General features: G+C 41.9%; 1 protein-coding gene across 1 annotated transcript in view; it reads right to left on the bottom strand.

The window, feature by feature from the left end:
- The window catches only part of MGAM (maltase-glucoamylase), a 94,346-nt gene that overhangs the window by 16,702 nt on the left and 52,371 nt on the right, over positions 1-25,273 (bottom strand). Inside the window, 18 exon segments of the mRNA XM_039234021.1 lie at positions 1,926-2,042; positions 2,136-2,170; positions 2,302-2,435; positions 3,246-3,384; positions 4,430-4,517; positions 4,939-5,073; positions 11,934-11,996; positions 12,310-12,420; positions 12,680-12,808; positions 13,783-13,908; positions 14,824-14,936; positions 16,503-16,599; positions 16,852-17,020; positions 17,999-18,150; positions 20,115-20,315; positions 20,649-20,801; positions 23,709-23,876; positions 25,078-25,127. Coding sequence (XP_039089952.1) covers positions 1,926-2,042; positions 2,136-2,170; positions 2,302-2,435; positions 3,246-3,384; positions 4,430-4,517; positions 4,939-5,073; positions 11,934-11,996; positions 12,310-12,420; positions 12,680-12,808; positions 13,783-13,908; positions 14,824-14,936; positions 16,503-16,599; positions 16,852-17,020; positions 17,999-18,150; positions 20,115-20,315; positions 20,649-20,801; positions 23,709-23,876; positions 25,078-25,127 — 2,180 coding nt within the window.

Below are 25,273 nucleotides of genomic sequence, written 5' to 3'. Positions count from 1 at the left end.
ATGTCAGGTGTATCTTGTCATATATGGCCTTTATAATGATGTGGTACATTTCTTCTATACCCAATGTGTTGACAGCTTTCATCATAGAAGGAGGTTATATTTTGCCAAATGTTTTTCTGCCTATATTAAGATGATCATATGAATTTTATCTTCCATTCTATTAATGTGATTTATCAAATTTATTTGCTTGTGTTTGTTGAATTGTCTTCACATCCCATGGTTAAATCTCACTTGATCGTGGTGTTTGATTCTTTCAGTGTGTTGGATTCAGTGTGCTAATATTTTGTTGCAAATTTTTGGATCTATATTCATGAGGGAGATTGTCCTATAGTTTTCTTGTAGTGTCCTTACCTGGCCTTTGTGTCAGTGAAACACTGATCTTGTAAAATGAGCTTGGGAGTGCTCCCTTCTCTTCAATGTTTTGGAAGTGATGACGAAGTCTTGGTATTGATTCTTCTTTAAATTTTCAATATAATTCACTAGGGAAAACATATGAGCTTTCCTGGGGTGGGGGGTGGTTTTTGATTACTAATTCAATCTCCTTATTCATTATTTATCTATTCAGCTTTTCTATTTCTTAATGATTCAGTCTTAGTAAGCCGTATGTTCATATGAACTTATTCATTTCTTCCAGGTTGTCCAATGTGTTGGTTTATAATTGTAGTCTCCTGTGACCCTTTGCGCCTCTGTGGTATCGGTCCCAATGTCTCCTTTTTCATTTATAATTTTATTTATTTGAGCCTTCTGTCTTTTTTCCTTAGCAAGTCTAACTAAAGGCTTGTTCATTTTGTTTATCTAATCAAAGAAACAACTCTTTGGTTGATCTTTTCTATTGTTTTTCTTTTTTCTGCTTCACTTATTTCTCTTCTGGTCTTTTGGTAACTCTGGACTTAGTTCTTCTGCTAGTTCCTTGAAGTATAAAGTCAGGTTTTTTTTAATATGAAACCTTTCTTCTTTTTTAGTGTAGGAGCTTATCATTACAAACTTTCCCTCTTAGAAATGCATTTACTGCCTCCTGCAGGTTTTGATATGTTGTGTTTCCATTTGTATCTGTTTCAAGATATTTTAAAATTTTTATTTCGATTTTATCTTTGACCCACTGGTTGTTTGATTTCCACATATTTGTGGGTTTTCCAGTTTTCCTCCTCTTATTGGTTTCCAGTTTCCAAAGAAGGCATACAGATGGCCAACAGGTACAAGAGAAGATGTTCAACATCATGTATCATCAGGGAAATGCACATCAAAACCACAATGAAATATCACCTCAAATCTATTAGAGAGCAGAACAGTGGTTATCAGGGGCTGGAGGGTGGGAGAAATGGAGAAGTGTCAGTCAAAGGGTACAAACTTCCAGATACAAGATGTATATATTCTGGGGGTGCCTGCGTGGCTCAGTCGGTTAAGCGTCCGACTTTGGCTCAGGTCATGATCTCACGGTTCGTGGGTTCAAGCCCCGTGTCGGGCTCTGTGCTGACAGCTAGCTCAGAGCCTGGAGCCTGTCTTCAGATTCTATGTCTCCCTCTCTCTCTGACCCTCCCCTGCTCATGCTGTCTCTATCTCTCTCTCAAAAATAAATAAAACATTAAAAAAAAGATGTGTATATTCTGGTAATCTAATGCACAGCATGGTGACTATAGTTAACAATACTATATCATATACTTGAAAATTGCTAATAAAGTAAATACTAAATGTTCTCACCACAAGAAAGAAATGGTAATTCTGTGAGGTGAGAGAGGTGTTAACTAATCCTTCTGTGGTAATCATTTCACAGTACATAAGTGTATCAAATAAAACAAACAAGAAACATGAGGGTTTAATGGTGTTGAAAATGTCACTGAGGATACAGAATGCATTAATTGTAGCTCAGATTTGGAAGCTGTATCCCTAGTGATACAAAACCTTTGAGCTATGAGCTAACATCCTACCCTGGTCCCAATGGTGTTGTGGTTCCTCGAGAAGGGGTAAAAGGCCCCCAGCTGCATCCAGCGAGCGCACATCTCATATTGGGCATCTTGAAAGAACCCACAAATATCTGCTCCTGTCTGAAATGAAGTAGAATGAAACAAGCACGTTGCTGATTTCTGAAAGATGTTACAACCTGGTTGGGGATTAGAAGTGACCCCAACGACACTTACATAAGATATGCCAAAGAGGCTGAACTCCATCATGCCTGCAATGAGACCACAGCTATGTCAGAGGCAGTACTCATCATCTGCCTTTTTCTCCCCACTCAAGAGTCTTTTATCAAGTTTCCTAACCCCCTTCCCACTGGCAGAGTCCCCTCTGGAAAAGCCCATGCACCAATGATAGACTTCTTCAGCTGGTCCCAGGCAGCTGTGTTGTCTCCCAGCCAGTGACCTCCCCAGCGGCCAGAGGAGGGGAATGTGGAGCGGGTGATGACAATCCCTCGCTGTCCCGTCACCTCCTGCACAGCTCTGGATGGAGGGGAACAAGGAAGTGATTTGGGGCAGAAGAGGGGAGGAATGGCCACAGAGCTTCTCCTCCTGGAGTTTCTGAGGAGTGGTGACAAAACCATTACTGGAGGAAATACGGAAATCTGAGCCATAATGGCATCCCCACTGACTCACTCTAGAGGATAGAGGTAATAATAACAGCTCTGCCTTTACAGCGTGTTTTACAAAGAACTTTATACTAAGCTTAGCAGCTCACCTAAAAATAATGAGGAATGACTAAATCTTACTCCATATTTACTAAGTACTAAGATTTGATATTTGGGGAGGAAGAAGGTGAATTCCTTTATAAGGGTTCTTTAGAATAATTCTTCTTATTCATTCTTATTCATTCACTGAGCTCACAAAATGGGATAGTGTTAGTTCAGTAGTCCATTAGTTAGCTCTCCAACAAGAATTATAAACAAACAAACAAACAAACCCAACAGAGATGAGTGACTTTTGAAATTAAGGAAAGAGATAGCCAGTCCTCTGCGTTCCCTTCACCTCTCGTAATTAATCATAGCATCAGCTGCACTGTGTGAACATGTGCCTTCTCCACGAGGACTGTCAGGTCTCTCACTGGCAGAACTAGGTCTTACTTAAATCTGTCCTAACTATGATCGCAGAGCCTGGCTCCATGCTCATGTTTTCTTAATAAGAACTGTGACATAGTCATAATTAAAATCTTCTTAACCCTTGAGAGGGTGCATGAAAGGAAAAGCAGAGTAACTTCACCAGTCACTGGCCTCATCTGCAGGTCATGTGGACCAGAGAAGGGAGAGGGCCACTCACTCTTAGGTGGGTCTGGTCTGGGCCCATCCGTACAGGCTGTGCACATCATAGTGCCGCACCAGCGAGCCATCTGGCAGGATTTGCTGACTCTCCATGCACAGGGTCTTACTGCTCAGGCCCCTGTCCCTGGACTCCAAATCTGAGGAGAAAGATCTAGTGATGAAAATGTCATGCCCAGTCCTGTTTATCCCTGACCTCCCTTTAATGGATTGGGCACTGGGTCTCAAGACTAATCTGCCCCTATGTGGGTCCCTGTCCTCCTTCTTCCCCAGGGGCAGGGGAATGTGCTCAGTTCTGAGCTGCAATGGGACCCACAGGTGTTTTGAACATCAAGTCTCCTGCAGAGTTCTCCAGAAGAAAGCAGGGGCAAGGGGGAGAACACACAGTTGTCAAACACCTACCTAACCACATGACAGGAGGCAGCCTAAGCTTTTTTCTTGTAAATCATTTCATATAATTCTTATAACTCTATAAAAACGATATCACTATCTCCCTTTACAATTCAAAAAAACTGAGACTTGGAAACATCAAGTCATCTGTTGAAGGTCGTACGATTCATAGTGAGTCTAATTTCTGGGGCCAAGATATGAACACAAGTGTTAGTGCCAAAGTCCATCAACTCCATGATAAGGGGAAGCTGCTATTTTCCCCACACTGTTAGCACAACACACTCCTGTGGGAGAATTCACATGAGCCTGAAGAATTAAGAAACTCTCTTCTAGAATCCTTTGTGGACATTACCACTGTTAATGTTAACAAATTTGAGAAATTCACCCAATAGGGCCAATAACTTGTACACACTCAATTGGGTAAAGTGCTTGATGTGTGCTCGTCTTGGGCCCCTAAAAACCACAGCACCAGTAGGGCACTTGGGTGAGTGGCTCAGTCCAACTTCAGCTCAGTCATGATCTTGTAGTCCATGAGTTCAAGCCCCATGTCGGGCTCTGTGCTGACAGCTCAGAGCCTGGAGCTTGCTTAGGATTCTGTCTTTCTCTCAATCTGCCCCTCCCCTGCTCACACACTCTCTCTCTCTCAAAAATAAATAAACATTTAAAAAATAAAACACAACACAACACAGCTAAGGTGTGCTCAGTATAGTCAGGATAAACCCTGGCTGCCAGGCCTTGTGCAGGTCACTGCCTGTAGCCAAGGCCATGCCAACAGGGGAGGTGGAGGGCTCTTACGTGGCACATAGGGGGGATGGTTCAGAGTGGCGTCCCTGCAGCCTGGGGGCACTGCTCCATTCACAAAACTTGCCGGCTCATTCATATCCTAGAAATGTCAAACACAGATATATATTACTTTTTAAAACCATCACATCCTGTCAACTCAGAGACAAGGAAGCAGTGAATAAATTATTAACCTTCCAAAAATCTTGTACATGCCAGCCCAGGGAGAATCATCAAATCCAGCTGAGAACTGACTAGAACGATTAATTAAGCCCTCTAGAATGACTGGCTAGAAGATTAAAAAAAAAAAATCTCCCTCAAGGTATGAGGCGGGGCTCGATTCCAAGAAATTCCTAGCAATCACCTTTGTGTTTTACTGGAGGAGCTGCAATCAGATATGTCCAAAGTCTTTCCTGGATGATTATTATCCCTCTTAATTAAAGATCATGATCACATAAGCTTAGACACACAAAGACAGAAACTCACCTGTCTACAAGGGCACAGACATAAACCCAGACACTTACAATCCACATGCCATCAAACTTCAAGCTCTTCTCTGGATCCCGGGGATTGGTGTACAGTTCTCGCATCTCCCTCTTCCACCACGTGGCAGTTGAATTACGGAAAAAGTCTGGGAAGGCCACATAAGCTCGGTATTGCTGTAAAAATTAAACATAATGTGTTTGTTCTCCAAAATGATATTAGACAGCCAAAGGGCACTTCCTGAGAGCATAACTCATACACATCCCTGCACTACATAGTGATAGATAATTCAAACAGAGCCTAAATAACCTTCTTGGCTTATTTGAAATATAATAAGTGCACAGAAGAGACAATACCATAAGTTAGACATCTTCTTAGCATTTGGAGCATTCGTGGACTGTCTTCCTCTTTGTATCAACATGAATGGTAGCAATTAACACCCTAAACTCACTGTCTAATAAGTTAACTAATGTCTAATGGTTAACTTTCTGTTTTTTGTGGCTTTTTTTCTTAAATAGTTTACTGTCAAGTTGATTTCCATATAACACCCAGTGCTCATCCCAACAAGTGCTCTCCTCCATGCCCATCTACCCCCTTCCCCTCTCCCCAACCCCCATCAGCCCTCAGTTTGTTCTCAGCATTCAAGAGTCTCTCATGGTTTGCCTCCCTCCCTCTCCCCAACTATTTTTCCCCTTCTTCTCCCCCATGGTCCTCCATTAAGCAAAATAAGTCAGGCAGAGAAGGACAGATACCAGATGGTTAACTTTCAACTTCTGTCCTGCAATTTCCTAACCACACCTCAAGGATAAAACAGGAAATACAGGAGAATCTATAAGGAACTCACCAAACTCCACACCCGAAAAACAAACAACCCAGTAAAGAAATGGGCAGAAGATATGAACAGACACTTCTCCAAAGAGGACATCCAGATGGCCAACAAACACATGAAACGATGCTCAGTGTCCCTCCTCATCAGGGAAATACAAATCAAAATGACACTGAGATACCACCTCACGCCAGTCAGAGTGGCTAAAATGAGCAAATCAGAGAACACGAGATGCTAGTGAGGATGTGGAGAAATGGGCACCCTCCTACACTGTTGGTGGGAATGTAAACCGGTACAGCCCCTCTGGAAAACAGTGTGGAGGTTCCTCAAAAAATTAACAATAAAACTCCCCTATGACCCAGCAATAGCACTGCTAGGAATTTACCCAAGGGATATAGAAATGTTGAGGCATAGGAGTACATGTACCCCAATGTTCATAGCAGCACTCTCAACAATAGCCAAAACATGGAAAGAGCCTAAGTGTCCATCAACAGACGAATGGATCAAGAAGATGTGGTTTATCTATACCATGGAATACTACATGACAATGAGAAAAAATGAAATCTGACCATGTGTAGCAACATGGATGGACCTTGAGGGTGTTATGCTGAGTGAAATAAGTCAGGCAGAGAAGGACAAATATCATATGTTTGCATGTATAGGAGGATTAGGAGGAACTTAACGGAGGACCATGGGGGAGAAGAAGGGGGGAAATAGCGGGGGAAAGGGGGAGAGGCAAACCATGAGAGACTCTTGAATGCTGACAAAAACTGAGGACTGATGGATGTGGGGGGAAGAGGGGGATGGGCACGGAGAGGGGCACTTGTGGGGATGAGCACTGGGTGTTATATGGAAACCAACTTGACAATAAACTATTTGTAAAAAAGACAAAAAAAAACCACACAAAAAAAACAGGAAATACAGGGAGTAAGCTGAGGGTTGTTGGAGGGGAGGTGGCCAGAGATGGATGAAATGGGTGACGGGCATTAAGGAGGGCACCTGTTGGGATGAGCACTGGATATTATATGTAAGTGATGAGTCACTAAATTCTACTCCTGAAACCAATACTACATACATGTTAACTAACTTGAATTTAAACAAACAAACAAATAAATAGACAAAACAGGATCCAGGAAGAAACTGCAGCTTGAAACAGTCAACAGGCTGGAAAGAAACATACAGGTGATCTTTTCCTGTCTCATTCCCACTGGGGAAAGGTGATGAGGGAAAAGATCTCTAGCTAGTGGGCAAATGTTTTCTACGGCTACAGAATCACTTGAAAATCGCAATGTCAAATAACAGGAGGAGGTGAATGGGAAGGTTTAACTCTGCCCCCCTTCTCTCTGTCTTTCTCAAATATTTAAAGCTGTGTCTTTTAAAAAAATATTTTAATGTTTTTTAAATTTACTTGAGAGAGAGTGAGAGAGAGAGAGAGAGAGAGAGCAGGGGAGGAACAGAGAGAGAGGGAACAACAGAATCTGAATCAAGCTCCAGGCTCTGAGTTGTCAGCACAGAGCCCAATGTAGGGCTCAACCCACAAACCATGAGATCATGACCTGAGCCAAAGTCAGATGCTTAACCAACTGAGCCACCCAGGTGCCTCTAATAGCTGTGTCTTTATTTTAACCTGGAGAGTGGATCCAAAGCTTAACTATATTGTAAGGTTTCTGAGAGCAAGGACCTTGTTTTATACTAATCTGCCTGGGCTTTGTACCCTCCACGGTGCTTAGCTTAGAACCTGACATAAAATAAATGTTTGGTGCATAATTGTGAATACTCATCACTGAGCAGCAGCAAATACCCATAAATTTCTATACAGCTCATGTTGCTTGTGATCGAAGCTCATGGTCTTTTGTGTGTCTCAGTAAATAGTTTCCTCTGTGCTCCTCAGAGCATTTTAAGAGTTAAAGAGCTAAGTAATGCTGGTGGCAGAGGTGGGCAGTCATGAGGGCGGACCACAGAAAGAGGATTTGGTTTGGGAACCCTCCAGTTCTTACAACAGACAAAAGGCAAGTAGGAGTCCATACCTCTAGATAAAAGGCAAAATAGGAACACAAAGCAGATAACAGAAATGGAACAGAATGCAGGGAGGCGTCCAGCTCACAAAGTAGTGAGAGGTAGGGAACCACATCACTGAGAATGTTTTGAAAAGGAGGCATCCCAGAGATGCCTTCTTGTTAGAAAATAGAGGAAGAGGGGCACCTGGGTGACTCAGTCGGTTAAGAGTTTGACTTCAGCTCAGGTCATGATCTCATGGTTCCTGAGTTCGAGCCCTGCATCAGACTCTGTGCTGCCAGCTCAGAGCCTGGAATCTGCTTCAGATTCTCTCTCCCTCTCTCTCTTCCCCTCCCCCGCTTGCATTCTGTCTCCCTCTCTCTTGAAAATAAATAAACAATAAAAAAAAAAAGGAGAAAAAAAGAAAAGAAAATAGAGGTAGAAACTTGGAACCAGAACAAGAGAACCTTCCACTAGAAACAGAGCTCCAGCTTAGGCAGAGTTAGAAACATGGTATAGGGGAGGGGGAAGGAAGACTAGGGTAAACAGAGTCAATATCCATCATGCCAGAGTCAGAACTGAATCCCTTATGAGATCCAAGTGAAAAATTTGACCAACGCTAAGTCATTAACCTCACTATAAGGTTCTCTGATGACTCTTACCCATGAAATAAATGTTTTGCCATTCTCCAGAGTTGTGGTTCTGCCTCCCTCCTATATTCAGCCCTTGCCTTATTACTTCTGCCCTCATCTTCATTGGCCTCAGCTCATGATGCACTCATCTGCACGTAGTCAGTCATAGGATCGCTTACCACAGCCCACTGTGTGCATACTACCAAAATGCAATTCTAAGGCCCAGTCCTAGACTTACTGAAGTAAATCGAAGCTTCAGCCTCAGAAATCTGCTTTCCACAGGCTTCCTGCTGTTTGCTTGTTTGTTTGTTTTATACTCCCCTCAGCAGGACCAGACCTGGATATCAAGAGCTCTGGTCTCCACTGGCCTCATGAAATGGGTTTCATTAATATAAACAGTCATAATTATTCTATCTACTGAGAATCTTTCATGTGCTATCAAATCCATATCATGGCTCCCTAATGGAGTGCTTCTTACTAGAGACACAGCTGGTATTTGGGGCAGGAGAATTCTTGGTGGAACATCCCCTTGCCATCAAAACTATGAGCATCCCTTGTCACATCCCACTAAATAAATGAAATTTGGTGCTCCCCTTGAAGTAATCTAAACTGCCCCACACATTTCCAAATGCTCTCAATGGCTGATGAAACGTGGGGCTCATATGGTAAGAGCCAAACTCTTCACTGCTGAAGCGGACCCTTTACTAGTATAAAGATTTAAATGTCATGGTACTGGTATAAAAACAGATCCATAGACCAATGACACAGAATAGAAAGCCCAGAAGGAAATCTATACATATACTATCAATTAATTTTTGACAAGTAGGCTAAGAACACACAATGGGGAAAAAACAGTCTCTTCAATAAATAGTGTTACAAAAACTGGATGTCCACATGCAAATGAATGAAACAAAACCATTATCTTACACCACTCACAAAAAATCTTCAACCTGTTTTAAAGACTTTCGTAGGGGCACCTGGGTGGTTCAGGCTGCTAAGTGTCCACCTTCAGTTAGGTCATGATCTCACAGTTTGTGTGCTTGAGCCCTGTGTGGGGCTCTGTGCTGACAGCTTAGAGCATGGAGCCCACATCAGATTCTGTGTCTCCCTCTCTCTCTGACCCTCCCATGCTTGCACTCTATCTCTGTCTCTCTCTCAAAAATAAATAAAACATTTAAGAATTTTTTCAAGACTTAAGTATAAGACCTGAAATCATAAGACTTCTAGAAGAAAACAGGGGGAAAGCTCCTTGATATTGGTCTAGGCAGTGGTGGAGGAAAGCAGTGTTGGAGTCTGACACTATACACATAAGCAACAAAAGCAAAAATAAAAAACAAGTGGGATGATGTACAACTGAAAACACATGCACAGCAGAGGAAACAGTCAACAAAATGAAAAGACAACTTAGGGAATAGGAGAAAATATTTGCAAACCATATATATCTGATAAGAAATTGACTTCCAAAATATGCAAGTTTTTATACAATTTATACAGTTCAATAGCAAAAAATAAAGCAAAACAAATAAACAGATTATGGGGCACCTGGGTGGCTCAGTCGGTTGAGCGTCCGACTTTGGCTCAGGTCATGATCTCATGGTTCACGAGTTCGAGCTCCATGTTGAGTTCTGTTTTGACAGCACAGAGCCTGGAGCCTGCTTCAGATTCTGTATCTCCCTCTCTCTCTGCCCCTCCCCTGCTCTCTGTCTCTCTGTCTCTCTCTCTCAAAATAAATAAAAAAATTAATATTAAAAAAAAACCAAATAAACAGATTTAAAAGCAGACAAAAGATCTGAATAGGTATATTTCTACAGAAATCACATAAATGGCCAACAGGTACATGGAAAGGTACACAACATCAGTAATCATCAGGAAAATGCAAATCAAAACTACAATGAGATATCATCTTATACCTGTTAGTATAGCTCTTACCAAAAAGATAAGAGATAACAACTGTTGGCAAGGACATGGAAAAAGGGAGCCCTGCACACTGTTGGTGGGAATGTAAATTTGTATGGCTATTATGGAAAATAATATGGAAGTTCCTCAAAAAGTTAAAAATAGAATTACCATGTGATCTAGCAATCTCACTCCTGGATATCTATCCTGAATAGAATGAAATCAGTATCTTAGAGATATATGTACTCTCAGGTTCATTGCAGCATTATTCACAATTGCCAAGATGTGGAAATAACCTAAGCATCCGTCAGTTGATAAATGGATAAAGATGTGGGGTGTGTGTGTGTGTGTGTGTGTGTGTGTGTGTGTGATGAAATGGTATTCAGTCATGAGAAATGAGGAAATCCTGCCATTTATAACATACATGAACTTAGAGGATATTATGCTAAATGAAAAAGTTATACAGAGAAAAGCAAATACTTTATGATCTCACATGTGGAATATTAAAAAAAAAAAAAAGCTGAATTCATAGAAACAGATAGCAGCACGGTGGTTACCAGGGGGCATGGGGTGGAGGAAGTGAGCAGATACTGGTCAAAGGGTATAAACTTTCATTTTTAAGATGCTAAGTTCTGGGAATCTAATGTACAGCCTGGTGACTATAGTTAAAAAAAAAACTGTTTTATATACTTAAAGTTTGCTGTGACTGTAGATCTTAAGTATTCTCACCCCACACAGATAAATGATAAATATGTGAGGTGATGGATGTGTTAATTAACCAGATTGTGATCACCATTTCATGATATATATGTATCAAATCACCACACTGTACACTTTAAATAAATACATAATTTTATTTGTCAGTTATACTTCAGTTGTGCTAGGGGGAAAAATACTAAAAAAAGAAAATGAATAAATGAATGGATGAATGAATGAATGAATAAACAAACAAATGAATGAATGTGTCTGTCAAGGAGACACTGACCTTCTCTGGCCTGACAGATTCCTGTGTCCATCTGGTCTGGACCAGGAGACTTCAAGTGGTTTCCTCTGAGAAGCAACAGAGAAAAGAGGAAGCAAGGTCCATCTCCTCAAATCCCTATCCAAGAGCCATGACAAGGAAGCACTTGTTCCCCAGAGAGAGCAAGTTTTAACATTAGGCTGGAAACTGAAGGTAAGAGCAAAATTGAGAAACCCAAGGAAGGATAAGGGATCTGTAAGAGTGGAGATGAGAAGGCTGTCCGTGGAAAACAGATTTACAGAGAAAAAGATCCCATTGCTAAAGACAAGGTTTGGAGACCATGCTTAACACGGAGAGTCAGAAACAAGAACAACAACAAACACACTATTTCTGGGCAAACAGTATCTCTTGGAGGTGGGAGTTTCATGGGCCTTTGGAATCTGACAGCCTTGGCTTTGAAATCATCACTCGGTCACCTAAAACCATGGATCAATAATTTAAGGTCTCTGAATCCTAGTTATGTTGAGGAGGAGAATACCTACATCCGGGCTGGGGGTAAAATATTACATGTAAAGTGACTGTCACACAGATGAGCACATGGGACAAAACCCCTGGGTATACTGCTCGCCACGCCCCCACCCCTGGCATAGGGATGTCTGCTCTCCCGGGTCAGCTGCACCCTCCTGGCAGCCAAGACTTCACCCACATCCACAAGGGGCCCTTTACCTCTACTTGACTCTCCCAGTCTAGAGACCCGTTTATAACGACATTAGGGAAGTCAGGCCACACCTGTGGAGAGAAAACTGTTCAAAAGCAATGCACCAGATAATTTATCTTACATAGTATTTCCTGAGAAACTATAAACCGTGGGTCCTATGGTGGTAATACTTTGATTTTGATCTAGAGAAAAGTGGATCCTGTAATGCACATACACACTTACATTCTCTAAACATGTCAACTAGGTGCACAAATACTGATTGAGAAAATGAGACATTCTGATCTCAGAGCCCAAATGGAAAAGGCCCGAAAACAACATGCACAACCACACCAACAGTTGGCCACCCCCAAGCTGGGGATTATTGGATCACCGCTCCCATCATACCTTCCCCCAGACAATGCCGCCACCATTTGGAGCTTTGATGAAGACATCATCCTCCATACCCCGAGTGAACGCAGGATAGGGCTGTGTCTCATTCCCGGAAATGGCAGGGTCCTGAAATTGAAGCAAAGAAGGTGAGAAGAGCAAAGCCAGAGAACATCTCAGGACAGAAGAAAGGAGAACTCTTCAAACAGGAGGGCACACACTTCCACCTGAACTGTGGGCTTCTGTGCATCCTGGGAAATACACCTTCTCATTGAACCTCAGCTTCTCTGCTCTGCTCGTAACATGGAAGCAAGCGCATATGAAGCTTTCTCCACCAAAGCCCATGCACTCTCCCCAACAAGCTCCACCCGCTCATAGGGGGACTAACCAGAATAAGGATGACCCGCATCCCTGCGGCCTTCATGCGAGTAATCAGAGCTGGAAATCCCGCAAACTTGGGGCTGAGGGTGAAGTCCAGCTGCCGCTCCATGTAGTCGATGTCTGAGTACTGAACGTCCTGCGGGAGCACACAAGGAAAAGGAGAGGCTCCCCGTTACACAAGGCCAGGTGCCCAGTGAGAACACACTCCACTAACTAATGGTGGATTTCAGCTGACTTCCTTTTGACTTTTTCTGGGAAATTTTTCACGTTCTGGGAAATTTTCAAATTTTCAGTTGTAAAATAGAAAAAAACCCCCAACCCAAATTAGCAAAAAAAAAAAGATGAAAATGCCCATCTGACAAGGCTGCTGTGAGGATAAATGAAAAGAGCAGATGAGAAAGTGCCTTGTGAACGGCTAGTATGAATGATTGGGGTGACCTGCCCCAAATGGCGGGCCCAGCAATCAGTGGTTCACTGTCAGAGAACATAATATATGTAAACTACCCAGTACTAATACAACTGGATGGATGGCAAATCTACCTTTTGAAAAAAAAAATCCCCTGTAATTGCTTTGGAATATCCAATCCTGGGGGCTCTCAGACATGGCTTTCTTATTAAAAATAGATTATTGCATGCTATGCTTATCATTAATAGCAACAATTATAAACAACAAGAAAATAAGCAGAAGAAAATTAAAAAGGTAAGAAGTTCATGGGATCAATTTCTCTGATTATTGGAGCCCTCTTGCCCTCAAGTGAAAGACAGAATTTGTTTCCATATGTATTTCATCCGGAAACTGGAGCTCTATCTACAACCTCAGCACAAAGCCGAGGAAGACCATGCTGTACCAGCAGGGTGTTGGAACTGAGGTTATATCTACACATACAGTGGTCTGACTGAACTTGGGTCATTTTATTTTTAATTAAGCAAAATGACTGTTTGAGCAACAGTCATTTCATTTTACTATACCACGATGTTTTTGACTAAATGTTTTAAAATTGTCTAGTTCTAAAACCTCCGCCCCCCCCAAGTCAAGCCAATCGAGATACAGAGACAGCTAGTGTTGGCCATGAGGTTCTAGAGCCAATGCACCATATACTGAGAACTTACGTAAGGAATCTGGGCAGCCACCATCTCATCATACAAGCTGGCAATCTCAGAGTCGTTCTGGTATCCGTAGCGACACAGCTGAAACCCCAAGGCCCAGTAAGGAACCATCACCGGCCGACCGATCAACTAGAAAATCGACAGAAAATTTAGTCCTTCAAAAGGAGAATCTGGATTGAAATTGTCAACAAGTTAATAAGAACATCTTTCCAGTGTCTCAAGCTAAATAATCAACAAATTCAAATACGGAGAGAAACTGAGAGGATGTAAAGCCACAAGGATGCCTTGGAGAAAGCTTTCTGCTGGATCTTACCTCCTTCCCTAAGAAGTTTGGAAAATCTGATTTTACTCTGATTCCTAGAGTCAGTCTAGCTTACTGGTTAAGAATTCTGAATCTAGAGGTGAAATGCCTAACTTACCATCCAGGCTCCAATCCCTGCTGGCTAGGCGGCCCTATGCAGAAGGTGAAAACCTCTTATTCATCAGTTCCTGCACTTGTAAATTGGGGCTAACACTAGTATTTGCTTCATGGAGTTCTTGTAAGGACTGAATGAGTTAATATATGTAAAATGAGCTGTGACACACAGTAAGTTATATACATGTTTGTGGCTACTGCTTTGCTGTCATGGCCACTACGAACGCCATTACTACCAACACCACCACTATCACCATCACCAACACCTGCAATACCAGCACCACACCATCACCATTACCACGTCTCCACCACCTCGTCACCTCCATCACTACCACCACCACCTCTAACACATCACCATTAACAGACCATTACCACCACCACCGCCGCCATCACTGTCACCACCACCGCCGCCACCACTGCCACTACCAACACAACCAGTAGCACCACTTGAGAAGCTGCAAATTTAATGGTTCTTGGGATATACTTCTTTGCTCCTTATTTTATAGTCTATCTATCTTCCAGAAAGACCAACAATTCCAGTTATCGTCTGAGAGCTATACTAATAAATGTGGATTTGGGAAGTCAGGAATATACTATGTGAATACTTGATCAGTTTAATTCCTTCCTACCTCAGTGTACTGCTGAGTGACAAGCTCAGGAGTTGGCCCCAAGACCACATAAAAGTCCAGAATTCCCCCTGTGGTGCGGTACGTCAAAGCAGGCAGGGGCTGGAATGTCACATCTGAAAATATAGGAAAATGTCAGTCAAGCTGGAAACTTCCAAGGTGAGGAATTACCCCTAAAATTCTTATTTTTTTCTCTCCCCCAATGCCTCTTTATTACAGAATATGAAGAAAAAGTATTTTTACTCTTCCTACATAGAATTGAAGAAGTTAAATGAAAGTCTACAGGATGCTACCCTTGGATTTTTTTTCTTTTTGCCATTGGGTTTATTATCATTTTATAATATGTTTTTTCATTCTTCTCTTTTAAAATTATTGCTACAACTTTTACTTTAGAATAGTTTAAGACTTATGAGAAGTTGCAAAAATAGTACTAGAGTTCCTTTGTATAGTTCACCCAGTTACCTCAATGATAACATCTTATATAACCATTGTATAATGTCGAAACCAGGAGCTGACATTCATATACGACTATTAAGTCAAGAACAGACCTTACTCTGATTCCACCAGTTTTCACATGCATGCTTTCCCCTTCACTTCCTGATTTCCTACCCCCTTTCCAATAAATCACACCCTCATACCCCACCTAGTGAGCACTCTTACCCATAGCTTCACCACTAATTCAAAATAAAAAGATGGCTCCCGCTGGCTGACCTCCAGAATATTTGGGACTTGCTTCGTCTTGCTATCCCTTCTTACATCCCTTCTTATATTTTTGCCAAATAAGAGTTAACTCTTATTGCCACATGTTACTGAACTGAAATAAACAGAAAGGCTAAATAGAAAATAAAAAACAAAAACACTGCCCCAAGGTAATAATTTTGACTTCAGGAGGCAGCTAGGTCAAACATATTCTTTTTTTTTTTTAATGTTTATTTATTTTTGAGAGAGAGAGAGGGAGACACATAATCTGAACCAGATTCCAGGCTCTGAACTGTCAGTACAGAGCCTGATGTGGGGCTTGAACCCATGAACTGTGAGATCATGACCTGAGCCAAAGTCAGATGTTTAACTGACTGAGCTGCCCAGGCACCCCTAGGTCCAACACATTCTAATAGTATTCAAGAATGACTGATTCACTATCAACAGTAGCCAAATTATGGAGAGGGCCCAAATGTCCATCAGCTGAAGAATGGCGAAAGAAGATGTGGTATTTATATACAATGAATTATTACTCAGCTATCAAAAAGAACAAAACTTATCGTTTGCAATGATGTGGATGGAATGAGAGTATATTATGCTAAGTGAAAAAAGTCAATCAGAGAAAGACAAATACCACTCATATGTGGAATTTAAGAAACAAAACAGATGAACATAGGGAAAGGGAAGGAAAAATAAGATAAAAACAGAGAGGGAGGCAAATCATAAGAGACTCTTAAGTACAGAGAACAAACTGAGGGTTGCTGTAGGGGTGTGAGGTGAGAGATGGGCTAAATAGGTGATGGGTATTAAGGAGGGCACCTGTTGGGATGAGCACTGGGTGTTGTGTCTAAGTGATGAATCACTAAATTCTATTCCTGAAACCAATACTATATTATATGTTAACTAACTGGGATTTAAATAAAATTTTTATAAAAAGAATGACTTGTTCACATAAATAAGGGGAGGTGCTGGCATCATCTTACCCATGGCGTTGCTGTTTAGAAGGAGCACTCCGTGGGCACTGCCATCCTCCTCCAGTGCCATGTAGTAGGGGTGGACACCATAGGAATTCTTCTTGTACTGGGGGAGTCATGGGGGAGAAGTGGTAAGAGGTTAAAAGGCGTGGCTGAGAAAGAAACTTAACAAAAATGATTGATAAGGTCCATGCAATGAACTAAATGCATGAAAAACAAAGGAGGCTGGCAACAAATCGACCCTCTTGTCTAAATGCAGAATGGGACCATTGAAGGTTAGCCCAGGAAGATGAAGCATGAAGTGTACACGGTGTGAGAAGAGAGAGGCAGACACAGATCCCCAGTGCTCTGCCCTTACCCCCGGGGGTTGGTCTCGGGAGAACATTCCCCACGTGTGCCAGTTCAAGTCTCTCCGAAAGGCTGTGTGCTCAGTTTCCCCAAAGCCATAGATGTACTGGGAGGGAAGGCGAGTGGAGATGCGGATGAACATGTCGTTGAAGGTAAAGCCAAGGAGCTGAGAGTCCCAGCTGCAACACAAAAGGGTGTATTTGGAAAAGAAATGGGCTATCCTATTGGCTCCAAGCAGCCAACATCCTGTTTGCAAGGACAACAAAACTCTTGATTCCTCTCCCACCCAGAGCCCCGTTAATCTGCCAAACAAACACAAAGTCTCTTTGATTAAAATGATCTTAGATGCACTTGCTACCAGCCCGGGAGCCAGCCCTCATTCTTCTATTTTCCTCCACCACTGCCTCCCTTCAGCTCTCTCTCCAGGATGCCACATCCCATCACGTGTCATCACTTCCATTGCTACCTCTCCACACCAGCCCGAGGTCCCACTGCTGCTCTTCTATAGTCCATTTGCTACATAACATCTGGAGCGATCCAACCACAATGTGCCCCAACCACAATGGACATCCCCCACCTCTTAATATGGCAACCTTGCTCCTGTTCATGACCGTGTGCACCTATTTTTCCATCTGTCTGACATGTTCTTCCCCTTCCCTGATCCACATGGGTGGATCCTTTTCATCCAAGTCCTATTTCAAATGTCACCTTCTCTGAAAGCCCTCCTCTGACCACAGTATCAAAAGCAGTCAACCCCCCCATAACTCTTGACTACCCTATTATTTTTCTACACAGCAGTTGACACTATCTAAAGTTCCTTGTGTATATTTTAACTTAAATTATCTTTGTTATCTGCCATTAATTTTTAGCATGAGAAGAGAGACCTCGTTGTCTATAGCCACCTAATATAGAGATAATAGATACTAACCACCCCATAAACATTGGTTGAATGATTCCCTAGTGCATGTAAGTGCCTCAGTAATTATTGCCAGGGGAGTAAAGATTTCTCATAAGAACACACCCAAAAGGAGTAACGTATTCATAAATCTGGAAATGGAGGGTGTGATGCTTTAAGCCAGGGTATCTCCAAAGACAATGGGCCTGGCAGTGCATGTGCAGGTAACCATCAATTCCGAATCCAATTAAGAGCCACCTACATTACAGAGCCCGTACTCTTGCGGCGAATTTCAATTCCGAACGGATTCTTAATGAGGACATCATAGAGCTGACTCTCCGAGGTACTGGATGGAACCTTGGGTATGTTGAGAGGCACTGGAACTTCATACCGATTGTTGTTGGGATCATAAATCTAGGGTGAGTTGGGGAAAAATTAGGAAAGTATAATACTTTGGAAAACCATATCCTTAGCAGAAACTTGGCATCTTTGACATGGAGTATGAATGCTAATATTTCTTTGTCTTCTGGAAACTCATGATACCAGGAATTTAGTTACCATATCGAAGAACAATATTAGACTTAACATTTTGATCTGAGTCTGTCATATATCATTTTTAAGGCCCCTTCACAGTAATACATTCCCTTTGACGTTGGTGATATCTTGGAAAAATCAGTCTAGAAATCAGTTTGGTATGTATGAATATATTATTTATTACTTTGTGTGCAGGTGTATGTGAATATCTGAAAGCTACTCTGAATTGAAAAAAAATCCATCAAAAAACACCAACTCTACCTGATTAAAATAATTATAGATGTTCTTGCTAAAAATGGGGTCTAAATTGTTTCACTGAGTGCCTACTCACTCCTGCCCAATACTGTACTGGACACTAGACACACTAAATCAAATAAGAAATAATTGTTGTTTTTAAGAAATTCACATGCCAAGGGCAGGTAAAAGAAGTACCTGCAATACCCAGGTGATGACATGTGCCAATGTGGAGCTACGTAGGAGTGTTGTGAGATTATAGAGAAGAAAATGCCTAACCCAGTTACTGGAAGACTGAGAAGATATCATGAGAAAAATACAGGCTGAGTGTTAAAAACTTTGCAGCTATTATTAACCAAACACAGCAAGGAGATAGAGTCATTCCTGATAGAGAAATAAATGCAAAAGCACAGAGTATTAAAGCAGGGTCAAAAAGAGACAAATCCTGGGGCCCCTGGGTGGCTCAGTTGGTTAAACATCCGGCTCTTGGTTTTGGCTCGGGTCATGATCTCACAGTTTGTGGGTTCGAGCCTCGCATCTGGCTCCACAGCTGGCAGCGTGAAGCCTGGTTGGGATTTTCTCTCTCTCCCTCTCTGTGCCTCCTCCACTCCCACTGTCTCTGTCTCTCTCAAGACAAACTTAAAAAATAAAAAATCCTGAGGAGAGAGCTCTGGTATGATCAGGAGGCAGACTAAGAAAGCATTAAAGCAGGAAATGTAACCAAATTCATTTTCTTCAAACTCATTAGGTACCTACCACAAGCCAGTGCTTTGGTGCAGACAAAAATATAAAAGAGCATTTTCCCTGCATTAGAAGATGTAAGAGGACCCACAGTCCAGGTTGATAGCAAGTCGTGAAGAATCTTCTGGGCAATGCCTGATGTCTTTCATTTACTCTCTCAATAAATATCTGAGTACTAACTACATACCAGGATCTATGTCAAGTTTCAGAAACACAAAGATGAATGGAGAAATTCCTGTCTTTGAGAAACTTACAATTTAATAGAGAAATAGTCATAAGAACAGCCTGTCATGAATCGGTTGTTGTGATTAAATCACAGGAAAAGAGAGATCACTACACTTCTGTGGCTATTCCACAGATACCCTGAATTCAGCATCCCAAACTGAACTCATCACCTTATTTTGCCCAAGCCCAAGCCCAAGCCTTTCCCGCATTCCCATTCCAGGTAATGGCACCACCATCCATACCAAGACACATGCCAGAAATGTGGTGATCATTCTCGATGCCTCCTTCTCCCCTGTCACATACTTGCAGTCATCACTAGATCCTGTGATCCTACCTTTTCAATTCCTTTCCTATTCCTGATCTATACTTGGTCTCCCACACAGATGACTGAACTGGTAGCCTCCTTTTTCACTCTTGTTCTCCCAACCATTTTCCTTACAGTAGACACAGTGATCTTTTCAAAATAGAACAGATAGCACTGTTCCATCAGTGGTTTCTCAGTGCTCTAGGATAATGATCTAGTATATTGGGGCAGGGTGAGCTAGAGAGGCACACTTATTTTAGATTTTGTAACCTTACTAGCGCAAGTAATGGAACTGCCAACTGCCCAGGACTTGATACATAGACGTACTATAAACACATACCTTAAATTGCAGCATGTCATTCTTATGGTAGGTCACTTGCACGCGGAGGGAGGTCACAGGTACCGAGGGCAGAGAGGAGGCATAGAAAGAAGACTTTAAGGAAATGGTAGCAGTGGCGCCATGTGAGTCGTACTGAATGTCGCCGACAGAGTACAAATCATTGACGAAATAACAAAATGGGACTCCGGGAGAACTAGATACCTGGAATGGAAAGCTAAGGTCAGCTCAGCATGTGGTCCCAGAATGGTCAAGTATAAGGGGGCTAAAAAAAAGCAATTTACAGGGAGACAAAGCCAGACCATCACTCCCTGCCTCAGATACTCTTTGGTAGCAACCTAAGTTTAAATTCCTGGTCTCCTTGCAAAAAGAGAAGTCCCTATCGATTCTTTACAGTCAGATAAAAACTCAGGTTCTTTTGGAAATCTTTCCTATCTATGGGTTTTGAGCAGTGACACAGGGACTGGTGCTGTGCGCATGAAGCCAGAGATGAAGTGCTGTGGATTCGAGGTGTGTTAGCACTGTCAGCAGAGTTACCTCCCAGGCACAGCCACGGGCAATACAGTTTTCTGCGGAAGCACCAGTCTCATCGGGATAACAGTCTATTTTTTCTGCATCCCTTATCTTCGGGATCCACTCCACTGTGTATGCTTCGCCCAGGACAAGATCAACGTCCGTGATGAGGGCAACCTGTAGGGATTGTGACAAGGAAATTAATGCTCAGAACGAAACCCTCGCAAGATCCCAAACCTCTATTAGAAGAGGAGATAGAAACCAGACCAGACTCTTAACAATCCACTGGAGCTTCTAGAAAGAGAGCTATATGGAGGGAGTAGGAAGCCAATGTTCCAACTCTGTCCGAATCTTATACATCATGTTCGGAAGGGAATTAGGGCAAGTAAAATCTTCTGTCATCACCCCTCCATTTTCTTTCCTTCCCTGGCTCTCCTTCCTCATTATTACTTGGTCAAGAAGGTCTTCTGCATTCCCCCTTGTAGCATAGTGCACAAGCTCACGAGGTCATACCTTGTGAGCTTATATTCTTGCCCTCCATTTTGCAGACCAGGATCCCGTCTTGGTCTGGAGTGGTGGCAAAACGCAGGAGTAAGAACATGTGGCTTGGGTTCTCAGCTCCATTCTGCTGTGAAAACTTAGCCAGATTATTCCAATTCTTTGGCCCTCAGTTTCAGCAAAGGCAAAACTGGGGAGTTGGAAAAATCATTACAGTGCCTTCTATTTCTAACATCCAAACCTCTTCATTTCTCCAGGAGCAAAGCCTCAAGCCTGAAACCTACTTCTTTGAGTTCCACTAATTCAAATATTTAATATTTTCTACATATTTTTATCTCTTCTTTAATTAGCAGTTTCCATAGTGAACGTTTGCATTTGTCCAGAGTTATAAAATCACATTTTAAGGATAATCACCCTTCTTCAAGGGCTCTTCTCAGACTAAATTCACCTTAAACTTCCCTGCTCTACAAATCCCATTCTCCAGAGCCCTGATTCAAGGATCCATATGACACACTTTGAGAATCAGATCCTTCTCTCTTTGGTGCCTAAGACCCTCCCAAATCTAACCACACATTATTTGTCCAAACAAATCTCCTCCCTATTCTAGCTATATAATACTCACAGACTAAATAATGTAAGGCTATTCTCAATCCTTAGATTGGCTTATTTTGATATCTCAGCTTTGAAAGCATTATCTAGGCAACTGCTCTTCTAGGAAAATGGTGCCCTGTTGTGGAATGCATTGCTAGTGCCTGCCTTATATAAAGCTCCTTTCTTCCTCACTATTTCAGTTTGGAATATTGAAGTTCCTGACTAAGAACTAAATTTTTAATCCATGTAACATAGCTGTGACCATTAATAGGTAAGCCTATATCCACTGGGAGTTGCTGGCCCAGAATTTCCTTCTTGATTTAAGGGCCTGCTCCTTCCCTCCACCTTTTCTTTCCTGCTTCTTCTTTTACTCTGCTGGAACAGGGCCATAGTGACTGGTATTAAGCAGCCTCTTCCAATCAACTCTGACAGCCTTGAGCCACTGGATCACTGCCAGCAGCTGACCACTTTCTAAACTTGTTATTGCGTGAGGAAGAAAATTCCAATTTGTTTAAAGTCCCATTTAGCTCAGTTGCCTATCACTTATAGATGAATGAATCTCTGCCTGATATGCCATCGTTCAAAGTCCAGCTCAAACCCTGACTTTCCCAATGGCTTTGCTCAGCTACTCCATCGGGCTCTGATGTTTAAATTAGTATCAGTTAACATTTCCTGTGTGTTGCTTTGGACTGTCTGTCCCCTTCCCCGGTAGTTTTATGGGTATAAATTATGTCTCCCAACCACCCAAATTCAAGCACTAAGAATTCCTTTGTTCTTATATTAACTTATTTAATAGATATTTACTGAGTTTGTTTTCATATATGCACTCCTCAAATGGTTTGCACTGTGCTGTCCACATAAATAACCATATAATACAGTTGTCCTTTGAACAACAACCAGTTTGAACTGCACGTGTCCACTTACATGCACATTTTTTTTTCAATAAATACAGTACGGAACTGTAAATGTATTTTCTCTTCTGAATGATTCTCTTAATAACGTTTTCTTTTCTCTAGCTTGCTTTATTGTAAAAATACAGTATATAATTCATATGACACACAAAATATGTGCTAATCGATAATTTATGTTATCTGTAAGGCTTCTGGTCAACAGTAGGCTATTAGCAAAGATTTGGGGAGCTAAAGGTTATTCACAGATTTTTGACAGTGTGGGGGGTCAGTGACCCCCCCATGCTGTTCAAGGGTCAATTGTACTTTATTTCTAACTTCACAATGTAGGCATCCTCAATATATGTTGTAAGGCAAAATGGCCAACATCATCGATACACCATTATAGGAGAATACCAGGTTTACACATTTACTCCAGATTTGGAAGGTCTCTCACAAACATGCTGACCCAGCAGCCCCCACTCCCTGATCACCTACAGGGCCTGGAGTGAAGGAGGATGGGGGAAGGATTCCTCTTAACATAAGATACCAGAGGGACTGATTACAACCTGCTCAAAAGTGTCAGGTCTCATCATAACTGATGATGATGAAAAGTTTATTATTATTATTATTTAATATCATCTAACCAAATAAGTAGCATTAGCTAGGCTTATCAGATTATTTGACTTGAAATATTTCTTTAAAATGTATGTAAAAAAATGCACTTCAGATTTTTAATGAATGGGAATCCCAGCTCTCACTTTGCCTTTCTTGCTTCAGCCAGCAGCATCCAGACCCGCTTTTCCTCCAACCCTGCTCCCCACACTCCTCACTTTGCTCTCTGGCCCAGTCAGAGAGAACAGAAGACTGAGGGGGCAAATACAAGAATAGGGATGGAAAAGCCATTTTATCTGATTCCAGTACCTCCCTGATCCAATCTAGCTCATGTCTACTGCCTACTTTTTTCCTCTCCTAACCCTCTGACTTCCCCACCCCAGACCTCAAAATGTGCCCTGGTCCTTCAGAAGGGACCCAGGCAACTTTGGCAAGAAGGAACACCATAAGCTATGAATTCTTGATAAACTATCTCAACAAAATGAATTTTTACCTGTAGGTTAGAATCATAAGTGACATTAGGAGAAATCTGACTTGGGACACCATTGCGTTTCACTGTAACATTGTTAGGTTCCTGGATCCCAAGAATTTTAATCTCCTTAAATACTAAATTATTGGGGTCTTTGTAGGTTGACTGCAAAATCTTCACATCCAAGCGGTTCTGCAAAACAATTAAGCACAAAAGTCTGCCTATAGATTGTCAAGTCACTCAAATATTCTGTCTTAGACCAGATCCCCAAAACTGCTTTGAATGCCCCTTAGCTGTTTCTACTCATGTGAGCTCAAGGAGTACAAATTTATTTTAATACTCCCCTGAGCAAAGAGAGAGAGAGAAATTTCTTTTAAATTTTTTTAAAATTTATTTTTGAGAGACAGAGAGAGACAGCATAAGTGGGGGAGGGGCAGAGAGACAGGGAGACACAGAATCCAAAGAAGATTCCAGGTTCTGAGCTGTCAGCACTAGAGCCCAATGCGGGGCCTGAACTCACGAACTGCGAGATCAGGACCTGAGCCTAAAGCGGATACTTAACACGCTGAGCCACCCAGGCGCCCTGAGAACGTTTTTTAAACTGTATTTTAAAAGGCTGATGACTTTGATTTATCCATATCATTGCTCTTTTTACTAACATGGATGATTCAATGTTGGGAGTTAAGTCATAAGTTGAAATGCATTCATCTAAGCACCGGGTGATATACGGAATTGTTGAATCATTATATTGAACACTTAAAACTAATACAACACTGTATGTGAACTAACTGGAATTAAAATAAAAACTTAAGGGGAGCCTCAGTGGCTCAGTCAGTTAAGTGTCTGACTTTGGCTCAAGTCATGATCTCGTGGTTCATGGGTTTGAGCTCCCTATCAGGCTCTGTGCTGATAGCTTGGAGCCTTGAGCCTGCTTCAGGTTGTTTCTCCTTCTCTCTCTCTGCCTCTCCCTCACTCGTGCTCTCTTTCTCCCCCCAAAATAAATAAACATTAAAAATATTTTAAAAATAATAAAATAAGAACTTAAAAAATAGGGGCACCTGGATGGCTCAGTCGTATGTGTCTGACTTGTGAGTTTGAGCCCTGCATCAGGCTCTCTACTGTCAGAGTAGAGGCCATTTTAGATCCTGTCTCCCTCTGTCTGCCTCTCCCTTGCTTGTGCCCTCTCTCTCTCAAAAATAAATAAACATTAAAAAAACTTTAAGAATAATTTAAAAAATAAATTTCTTTTATTTTCAAAAACAAAACGAAATGTGCTCGTCTACAGTCATAAGGGCATATGAAGCTATAAATAACAATCACACACACACACACATACATGCGCTAATGGTCAGACAAAGCCCACACCTAGGATTCATAAAGATATGCTACTTGCCTGGGTGACGGAAAACTCACACAGGAGATAGACTTTATTGGCCACAGTATCTGCAGGTGAAAGAAAGATGAGTAGGCCTCTGGCCTGCCCGCCGAGAACAGATCTCACCCTGGCTGCACTGAAAGCTACCTCCTGAGAATGGCAAGATTGTAGACAGAGTCTGAGGCCAGGCTGCCATTCTCCATTTCCTTCCTAC

This window comes from Hyaena hyaena, unplaced genomic scaffold (assembly GCF_003009895.1).
Source record: "Hyaena hyaena isolate Hyena2069 unplaced genomic scaffold, ASM300989v1 scaffold_82, whole genome shotgun sequence".
Classification (NCBI taxonomy): domain Eukaryota; kingdom Metazoa; phylum Chordata; class Mammalia; order Carnivora; family Hyaenidae; genus Hyaena; species Hyaena hyaena.
This window is presented reverse-complemented; position numbering and strand designations above follow the sequence as displayed.